The sequence below is a fragment of the Mastomys coucha genome, unplaced genomic scaffold (assembly GCF_008632895.1).
Source record: "Mastomys coucha isolate ucsf_1 unplaced genomic scaffold, UCSF_Mcou_1 pScaffold6, whole genome shotgun sequence".
NCBI classification, from domain to species: domain Eukaryota; kingdom Metazoa; phylum Chordata; class Mammalia; order Rodentia; family Muridae; genus Mastomys; species Mastomys coucha.
Genome location: NW_022196912.1, coordinates 101,293,908 through 101,304,617, shown reverse-complemented (window position 1 = coordinate 101,304,617; position 10,710 = coordinate 101,293,908). Strand labels below are relative to the sequence as shown.

The following is a 10,710-nucleotide window of genomic DNA, read 5'->3' as shown; positions in this document are numbered from 1 at the left end:
AAAAAAAAAAAAAAAAAAAAAAAAAAAAAAAAAAAAAAAAAAAAAAAAAAAATCAATAAATGAAACTGAGCAGAATTTAATCCAGTTCCTCTGACTTCATGTTCTAGTGTGGTTTTAGTCATATATCACTGTGCAAAATATCACATTTCATTATGGTGAGAACACCTGCACACCACATACCTAACTCCCACCACCCCTCCTATGACCTTCTCCTCCCATGCTGGCCTCTGCCTCTGCCTCTAACCAAATGGCTGCCCGCTGACCTGTGATTTTTTTCAAAGATTTATTTATTTATTTTATGTATGAGTATACCATTGCTCTCTTCAGACACACTAGAAGATCCCATTACAACAGATCCCGTTACAGATGGTTGTGAGCCACCATGTGGTTGCTGGGAATTGAACTCAGGACCTCTAGAAGAGCAGTCAGTGCTCTTAACCACTGAGCCATCTCTCTAGCCCATGATTTTTTTTTTTTTTTTTTTAATGTTTAGATTCTATATAAGAGAGAACACATGTGATATTTGTCTTTCTGAGCCTGGCTAACTTCATTTAGCATGATCTCCAGTACCAGCCATTTTCCTGAAAATGATACAGTTTCATTTTTCTTTATCAGCTGAGCTGAGTCCATGACTACTGTAAATAGTATCACAACAAACATAGGCATACAAGTGTCTCCTCTGTATTGGCAGGAATTCCGTCAGGTATCTAACCAAGAATGGCATAGCTGAATCATTAGTTGTCTTAGAAGTCTCTGCCCTAATTTCCATTGTGGCTGCACTGACTTACACTCCAACATTGTGTAAGTGCCCCCCAACCCCATTCTTGCCAGCATTTGCTATTGTCTGACTTCTCGCTGACAACCATTTTGACTGGGGTAAAACTGAATGAATGCCAAAGTAGTTTTGATTTGATTTGCCTGACAGCTAAGGATATGAACATTTTTTCACTTATATATTGGGATTTTTGTACTTCTTTTGAGAACTGTCTGCTCACATACTATGCCCATTTCCCGATGGATTATTTATTTTGGTGTTTAATTTTCTGAGTTCTCTGTAGACTCTGGATATTAATCAGATGACTAGCTGGCAGATTTCCTCTCATCTTAGAGGCTCTCTTTATTCTGGTCATTCTTTCCTTTGCTGTGTAGCAGCTTTTTTATTTCATGCAATCCTATTTGTCAAGTCTTAGGATTATTTCTAGTCCTCCAAAGGTCACTGGCTCTTTCTGTCCACAGATACTTATATGGCCTCAGACCCATTCCCTTTTGCCAGACCCACACCTGACCACTGGGCATGAGGTGAGGAGGCCTTGAAGAACTCCCAGGGCCGCCGGGGGTTTCACCTCACACAGGTCTACTAAACTGACACTGGATCATCTCACTACTCTCACTGTGTGACTCTCACCCTATCCCACCCTAGATATTTGTAACAAACTGAGGTATATGAAACACTGCAATCTCTAGAATGCACTACAAAGTGGCATTTTTTTTTTTCCTTTTCTGGCCATGCAATACTAAACTGTCTGCTCAGAGGCTCAGCTTCCCAGGACTCACTACCCCGTGGCTGCCTCCAGACAACACAAAACATAGAGAGAACCCAACTTCCCCATCCAAGTATACTCCAAACAGAAAACTCAGTTAGAGGTTGAAAGTGAAGGAAGGAGCAGCATGCCACCTGGAAAGTTCAAGTCATGTTTACATTTCTAAAGCCAGGACTGCCAGGGGAGAAGGCACACTGGGTCTTACCCCTTTGGGCAGACCGACACATTACATTCCACAGGACATCAGCCTAAAGCAGAGGAAACCTCACTGACAGGCCAGCTGATGATGTCAGTGTGCAAATGGTTCCTTACGTTTGTTTGACTGACTGACTGTGCACGTGTGTAGTAAGAGGAGAGTTTGTAGAGGACTGGTTTTCTCCTTCTGCCTCGTAGGTCCAAGAGACTGAATCACATCATCTCTCAGGCTTGACAGCAAGCAGCTTCCCCCACGGAGGCATCTTGTTGGCCCAAATGTTTAATTATTTTTTTTTATGTATTCTAGTAGGCAGTGGAAACTGTTTCTCAGATGCCTTTGAAGACATGAATTCACAGTATCAGGTAGACTAAGCACAATCTCCTGTGTCAGGGTCCTTAGAAGTCTTCCAGTGTGTGCTCTTTAGAATGCTCTTTAGTATTTACCATTTAGCCCTGTACTTCCTAGCAAAGTTCTCTGTAGGAGGGCGAGCCTAGGGGACAGACCTTCACAGTCATCTCATACTTGCCTCCAGAGGTGTTTTCAGCTCTTTCTAAGGACTCACCAGCAGAACCAGACTAAGTCTATATAAGCAGTCTCTGCTAGCCTTCTAATATCTTTCGGGGACTGCAGCCAACTGCAAAAAAGGTAAGCGTGCTCTTGGTCAGCCCCTCTGTTTACAGACAAGCAGAACGTTCCAACACTACATATATTCTTTCCACTGCCCCAGTAACCCCTGATTAATGACCTCCACTTGCAAAGGAGACTACTTACCTTAACCATGAAATAATGAAGGCTATTGATCCAACAAGCTACTGCTATAGAGTGTTATTGATCACCCAATCTTTGGTTAAAATGGTCCTCATTTAGCAATTTCACTGTCACAAACACCTGGAGCAAAGCACACTGGTAATTAAAGAGTTTGGGGCAGTTAAAGTGAGAGGTGATGGACAGAGATCTCAGCTTTCTCCCATCTATTCTTGCTTCTGAGCTATTGTTTGTGTCAGAAGGGATATTGATTTTCTATAAAAATAAGAAAACAAGAGGCACCAAGGGGCTGCAGAAGGTCAGTCTGGACTGGGGAAGGAGGGGACAGGTCTAGCACTCCATCTCTGTCACTTGCCTTCCAGGACAAGGGAATATTTTCTTTCCTGTGAGACCAGCCTCTAATACATCACCCGAGGAAGGCTCCTGATGTGACTTTGGGCCACCACCTGACCAATCTGCTCATAAAAGAACTAAACTGTATTGAAGAGGAACAAACATCGTGCTGCTGAAGAGCAGAGCAATCGGACTAAGTCCATCACCTAACAAGTAAGTGCCTCTCAGAAAATCTGAATGAGCCAAGCAGTGGTGGTACACGCCTTTAATCCCAGCACTTGGAAGGCAGAGGCAAGCAGATTTCTGAGGCCAGCTTAGTCTAGAGAGTGAGTTCCAGGACAGCCAGGACTATACAGAGAAACCCTATCTCGAAAAACCAAAGGAAAAAAAAAGAGGAAAATCTGAATGAAGAGTGGCAGGAATTAGCTTTAAGGACTTGTTAAATCTCAGAGCATTCACTCTCATACACAAACAGAAGAACATTACAGCAATAACGTTGATCTTTATGCAGCCTAACTAAAGCTACTATGTTGCACCCATTTCTAAATCCTCACTAGTTGTGACTAGAATACAACTGAATGAAGAAGAGAGAGAAAAGCTGAAACAAATAGTGGCAAGGCTTAAAGCTGTTGGCAATTTTCAATTGTTAGTAATAAGTGAATTTAAGTAAACTAGAAATAAAGCCAAATTAAGATAGACATTCCCAAATCCAAAACATTTAACATATGACTTCTTAAAACACTATCCATAGACTAGGCTAAGATTAATGATCGACTTCTTATGTCAGTAATTTTACAAGATAGATCAAGACTAGTAATCTTACAAGGCTGCTGGTGAAAGCCCTCAACATGACTGATGGAAAGTAAAATCCAACACTTTGATTTCTATGTGACTGAACCGTGGCACTGCCAAGCAGCTCCATTAAAGGATAACCATGCAGGGACTCTTGAAAGTATTTCTTTTAAAACAGGAGGTAGGGACATTTGGACATAACTAACTCACCAAATATTTTTATATTTGTAATATATAAATCATAACTATTTTCTATTTGCAGTTTAATAGCAGCCCTGTTTAAGCTACAATATGCTTAATACCTAGGGGCAGGGCTCGGGGCAGGGCTAGGGGTGAGGCTCAGTGTCAAGAGTACCTGCCCAGCAAGTGTGAAGCTTTAAGTTCAATCCCCAACACCAAAGCAAAGCAAAAGGAAGGCCACGCGTCTGTTAAATCCAGCATTTAGAAAGCTGAGGCAGGAGGATTGCAAGTTGAAGGCTATCCTGGGTTAAAGACCCTATTCAAATAATGATACAATAATAATGAGTAGAAAAAAAATAAAAATAAGTAATAATTAAGAGCTGCTTGAGCCGGGCAGTGGTGGTGCATGCCTTTAATCCTAGCACTTGGGAGGCAGAGGCAGGTGGATTTCTAAGTTTGAGGCCAGCCTGGTCTACAGAGTGAGTTCCAAGACAGCCAGGGCTACACAGAAAAACCCTGTCTTGAAAAAAACAAAAAAAAGAGCTGCTTGAAAAATTAAAAGATTTTATTCCCCTGCACTGTTGAGGAAAGTCTGGACACACTCTGATGAAAGAGAGTAAGAAGCACCATCTCCACAGAACGTCTTTAGGGGAAAAATCAAAAGCACTTCTCCTTGTAACTACAGATTCATGGCGACAAAGTCAGAGAGTGACTTAACATCCCTTTGAGAATGAAATCCTACTTTAAAACAGGGTCTCATATAGCCCAAGCTGGTCTCAAACTCATTATGTAGCTGAGACTAATCTTGAACTTCTCATCTTCTGCCTCTACTTCCCAACTGCCGTACTACAAGAATGTGCTACTATGCCTTGAAATTCAATTAGAGAGTTCAGAGAATTTTTCTCAGCGCATGTCTACTACTATCACCACAAATCCACCACCTAGTTGTTTCACCACCTAGTTTTCCAGTATTTTAAAAGAAATTAGGAAACAGAGATTGGTAAGCAAAAGTGGAATTTTTTACAGTTTGGCCAAAATTGGGAAGAAAAACTCTAGGGTTCCCACTGCCTTCCTGTAACATTGTTACCATCTCGGATGAAATAACCCTGGAAACGCTCCCATTAACTGTGAGATAAGCTGTTCAGAAGTGTGAAATCTCTTCCTGGGAGGCAAGTGCCTCATCTGCTTGGTACTAGCATTTCAGTCTCTCCCTGTCCCAGCATGGGACTCCTGGGAAATTTTAACTCTTTAGGGTCCATTGTTTCAATAATCTTAACAGTGGACCCTGAGTGAGAGCACAAGGGTATCTCTCAAGGTAGGTTGCGCGTGCATGCATGTATATTTGTGTGTCCCCAAAAGAGAGTATTGGATTATAGGTGTAAGCCACCCAATGTAGGTATTGAGAACTGATCTCATGTTCTTTTGAAAACAAGTGCTTTTAACTGCTGAGCCCTTCATCCAGGCTCCACATAAGGATATCCTTTTAGAACCTTCCCAGCCATGGCTCACATAGGACCAATGTCACAGTAGCACTCCTCTCACTGTTTCTTCACTGTGACGAGGGCTTTGTCATCCCTATCACTGCAAGGCTCTGAAATCCTGGCCAGGAAGGGAGCCCACAGGGGAGAACCAGGTCTCCTCAATGTGAAAAAAGAATTTCACAAGAACTCCTCTCTTGACTTCAGTGTCTCCGGGCTCTCGGGTGAGCAGAACTCAGAGCCTGACAGCTTGGTTGGGAAGGGACAGCACCACAGCTGATCACACACACAATAACTTCAGCTTAGCAAGGAACTCTGGTGAAGAGAAAGACACAGTAACATTGCGAGGGGCTACCTTAATTCTCCATTCTCAACTATAAGAATCTAAGGTGTATATGCTTAATCTTGAAGTCAACTTGAATGTCTCAACAGAAAGTTTATTATAAAGAGCTACAAGTTACTTAAGCAATTCTTATTTGATTAAAAATAGTATGATTATGGAAGAAGAGTGCCTAACTAATCTAAAAACTACATATAAATTGGATAAATAGGCCTTAGAAAGAATCAAGCTTAGGAGAAAATTACAAGAGTCAAATTGTAACATTCTGGCAAAATATACAGTTAGAAAAAAAAAAAAAGAAGTTTTAAAGTTAAATTAAAAAACATTCAGAAAAAGAGGAAGCATACAGACCTAGCACAGCCTCCACTCAGTGTACCTAAGCTTTATGTCTTTGGGGGAGTAAACCTTAAAAGAATATAGTCCTAAGAAAGGGTACTTACATGCCCTACAGCTATAAAACATACCAGACAGCCAAACCTGGTCAAATACAAGCTTGGAAATCAGGTTTGGCTCAGTTTGGACACTAGGTGACCCTCCCAAATTAACCAAACTCTAAACCTAGTTTCCTCTTCTAAAAATACAGATAACGAGGTTCTGCCAGAATTATAAGCATTAAGTAAGAATACCCAGCAGGCATGTAGTTCGGTGCCTACCAGAGTGCTTAACAAACCTGTAGTCCTCAAACCACCTAAAGGTCACCTCTGGCAGTGGATACAAGAAAGAGAGACAGCAACATGGCAGAGCTGCTGAGCATCCTTCAGTGTGCCACAAGGCACTGCCCCAGCCATGAAAGGCATCATCACTGAGAGGTCACATGGTCAAGCTACCAAGGACCCATGTTTTCAGGAGATCTGACATGGAGAGAAGTGAGTTACCAAAATTATACTGACATTTTAAACATGCAACCACCAGAGTACTTGATCTCATGTGATACAAGGTTAAAGGGACTCACTGACACTTTCAATCCCCACTCTATATGCATACAACTTAAACGTCTGCCACAGACACTGGTAAGATGGCTTGGTGAATAGGTGAAGGCACCGTTGCCAAGCCTGATGATATGAGTTTGATCACACACATGCCACACACACAGCCATCTGTGTTTGTGTGTGTGTGTGTGTGTGTGTGTGTGTGTGTATGAGAGAGAGAGAAAGAGAGAGACAGAGACAGAGAGAAACTCAAGAAGCAGAGGAGCGGGCTCGGGCTGGTAAGGTGCTTACAGAGGGAGCATGAGGACTTGAGTTTGGAGCCCTAACCCCCACATGAAATCCAGGCACAGCAGTGCACCTCTGTAATCTTACTATGAGAGCTGAAACAGGTGGATTCCCAGAGCTTGCTGGCCACCTAGTCAAGCCAATTGGTGAGCTCTGGGTTCAGTGACAGACTATGCCCACAGAATAAACTGACAAGTGATAAAGGAAGACACGCGCCATCCACCTTGGGCCTCCACTCGCACCTGCCCCCCCTCCACACACACGAAATGCACTCAATATAGTCAGAGTATAAACTAGCAGAGAACAGAATTATGGCCCCAAAGTATATAAAGCCACGATTCTTAAAGAGCAAACACTGCTGCATTCATTTACAAACTGCCTAGACCTGGCACCTGTATGGCTCCTCTGTCACATCTCTCAGTGCCAGCCTTTGCTAGTACCTTGGTTCTAAATGACAGTATCTCTGTATGAACTGAATGTATAAAGAAAGGCAGTCATTTTTTTAAAACAAATTCTTGGTTATGCATTTGGAGTACATGTTTGAAATTACTTTTAGGATCAAATTATTTCTGTTACACACAGCCTTCTTGACATAGCAAAACAGAGATTCATGAAGGACACTTTGCAAAGCAGAGATCAACTACTCACTGACTAAAAGAGGGCTGCAAAGGCAATTCTAGCAGGGCTAGTTTAAAAGAGAGTGGAGCTCATTCAGAGGCTGCGGGTTTGCACTCTAGGTACAGGAGCCACAGGAACCCTGGCTTTAGGAAGGGAGAGCTCACCACTCGGACATGTTCTCGTCAGAGCCGTGTTTCTGCTCCTCGGCTTCACACTCCATCCTTTCTTTCCTTCCTGTCTTGCTTAGGAAAGTCCGGTTTTCTGTTGATTCACACAGCCCGTGGCCAGATGAGGCCCAGGGAGTATTCTCCTTCCAGCGGGATAGACGCTGCTTCTTGGCAGACTTGAACCTGCAGCCTCTCTCATAGCTCCAATCTGACACTTTCAGCTTCTGCTGAAGGCTGGCAGCCACCTCAGATGTCACTCTCTTCACCTTCCGCCTTCGCCTGAGCGGCCGACAAGGTGCATTTTCCGTAAAGGAGTCAGACTCGGGCCAAGAATGCTGTTTACCCCTAATGATGGCACTGAGAGCTGGGTGCCGTTTGGCCACCACTGTGTCATCAGAGTCACTGAAGTTGGTGAGGGGAGCTACTTCTCGACAGTCCTTGGTGGCCTCATCCAGACTTGACTCAGAGGCTTCGCTGAAACAGCAGGCGTGCTCTGCCAGGTGAGTAAAGTCAGAACGGCGCTTCCGGCCTCGGCGTTTGCGAAGCTGCCGCCTCTGCTGTCTGGGGCTAAGGGCCATCTCCTCCCACAGCTCACCAAGCTTGTTCTGCTCAGATGTCTGCTCCAAGGCTGAGGCCAAGTCATGCACCAGCTCATCCATGAGGCCACATCTACCAAATAAAAAAAGGAGAAATGCTTGAAAATACCTGCTGTTTTTCCAGTAATTTTATAAAGCACATAATGACACAGTGGCTCCCTGCCTGGCTACAGAAAACAGACTTCTTTCATCCACTACTATGCTACAGTTTCTATAGACCATCATGCACCACGAAAACAGGTGCCCGGCCCTTGTTAAATACTGGAAATCAACACATCCAGTAGCTCACCAGACGACAACTGGGACATTAGCAAGAATAGACAAATTAAGCCTCCTCCTTTCTCCAATTAAATGTATCTCTTGGTTGCCTAATCATAAGAGTCTCACTGGAGAAGAAAAGCAACCACACAACTTCACCACCACTACGGTAGAGCCAGGGAGCACCAGACACAATCCAACCACGACGGAGGGACACACCGTGGTCTGGGATACCTACTAAAAAAGGTTGTGGTAGGGAGGAGACAAAGAGCTGAGCAGCACCTATGAGGAAGACTTTACAATGTTCATCGACACTGAACGTGTGGTGAGCCAGGTAGGTACCAAGAACGGGAAAAAGAAAGCCTACATCTGGTACTACCATGGTACCCACTGCCACCTGAAAGTTACTAGACATGGACTGCTGCAGAGTACGACACTGACTTTGTTGTTGTCGTTGTTGTTAGTAGTAGTAGTAGTATAGTAGAGGACTTTTAGACGCCTCATCCTCGTCACCCCAATTATGTGCTTTAGTGCCAATCACACAAAAGCAGGACATAAATGAAACTAAAATGGAGGTACAGCGTAAAAATCTCTAAGATACCTGGCTAACAGAAGCAACCCTTTCAAGGCATGTGTAGCAGAGCCAATTTTCAAATTTTCGCTTTTCAAAAGAAATGTCTAATACCATCTGTACAACACCTAAACTTTGTATGCTAAAATAGCACTTTCTTGTTAAGCCCAAAAATACATCTTGCTCATAATCGGAGCTTAAAGCTGAACTCAGCCCAGATTTCCCCTTCATGCAATGTACATTTTGCAAGGGGCTTTCTAAAAATTAATTTTCACTGGGTCCCTAGGCCATCACATTTAAAACCAGGAAAAGTCTTCTGGCTTATGTGTCACACTTGTGAGAGCAATGAGGCCACCTAGCTCCAAAACCACTACTCAAACTTCCTCCAAGTGTCAAAAGAACACTTCCCTTACTTAAGCAATCGGTAGTAGTTTAAAATGCCAGGACTGCGGTTTGGAAGGCAACTCCCTAAGACCAAAGCTGATAAACAAGTGGGAATAATATTTCCAAGTCTCTAATAAAGAATTACAGCTTTGAAACTCAGGCAGAACTGCACAAACTTAAACGTGGGACAAGTGTACTAAACAACGTGCCAAAGGAAGCTGACAGAATTCTTCCGCGTCTCAAAGGGGACAGACAGAGAACCCTGGTATACCCACACCTCCAGTCTCACTCTCAGGAGTACACCCTAGATAAGACCCTGGTCTGAGTCACAGGACGCTGGTGGGCCGCAAAGCAGCGAGCCAGTCTCCGGGTCAGAGAGGCGGGAGGTGAGGAGACAGGAGTCAACTTCTCATCTGGATTCACCCGAGACTGGGGTCAGCTGTCTAGGGCAGAAACTGTCTCAAAACTCGTCCTGGTGACTGCATTCCCTCTGTGATGGTGGGGAGTGAGGTATCACAGCACCGCCATAGAGATGAAAAAAGCCGTTTTGGAGGACTCTCCACCATGTCCAGCCCGTCCTCGAGGGCTAGGGAGACCCTGGCCCAGGGCACCAAGCCTTAGCTCTCGCTGTCGCCCACCGAAGGGACGTCAGAGTGGAGGGGATTGTCGCCACCGAGGCGGCCCGACCCTCAGAGCCTAGCCTGGGAAGACGCGCCTACGGCAGCCAGGCCCCGCCGCCCTCGGCCACTCGCCGCAGCCCCGCGGTGTCCCCGGTCGCCCTGACACAACCCGGAACCCCGATCCCGCCCGGCACTGGCCCAGCCTCGCCGCCACCCTTCCCCTCACCGGCTGCCGCAGTCGCTTGCACCCGGCGCCGCCTTCGGGGCCGTAGCTCCCAGACTGGGTTTCCCTCTCTGACCTCATTTCCGGTCTGGGCCTAAGAGGTGGGGCTGAAATGGCGAGGGAGGGGCGGGCTACAAGGACGGGCGCCCGCCCTGCACTTCCGCCCTATGGTGCGCCCACTTCCGCTCCACGGTGGGCGGGGCCACGGGAAACTAGGAAGTGGTGCCTGGAGGCCAGGAAGGAAAGAATGGGCTAGTGTGATAAATAGACCCTTAGGCCTGGGTGAGACAGGACCTCTCCCTTAGGGTGCTGACTTTAAGAACTGGGTCCTCTGCCTTCACAAATAAGTTACTCAGGACATTAAAAGTTCACGTGACTTGAGCAAAAAGCAAGTCATACTACATTATAACTCAAAGCATAAAAGAAATATCAAT

General features: G+C 44.9%; 1 protein-coding gene across 7 annotated transcripts in view; it reads right to left on the bottom strand.

Moving 5' to 3' along the window:
• The window catches only part of Gpatch2l (G-patch domain containing 2 like), a 51,071-nt gene extending 40,669 nt beyond the window's left edge, over window positions 1-10,402 (bottom strand). For all 7 annotated transcript variants that reach the window (XR_004114139.1, XM_031355694.1, XM_031355697.1 and 4 more), the window contains exons 1-2: window positions 10,280-10,402; window positions 7,622-8,293 (exon numbers count right to left, since the gene is read on the bottom strand). Coding sequence is in view for 6 of the 7 variants with exons in the window: in XM_031355694.1 (XP_031211554.1) it covers window positions 7,622-8,283 (662 nt within the window). In the remaining variant the exon portion in view is untranslated. The remainder of the gene's footprint in view (window positions 1-7,621; window positions 8,294-10,279) is intronic.
• Between the last annotated feature and the right edge of the window lie 308 nt (window positions 10,403-10,710).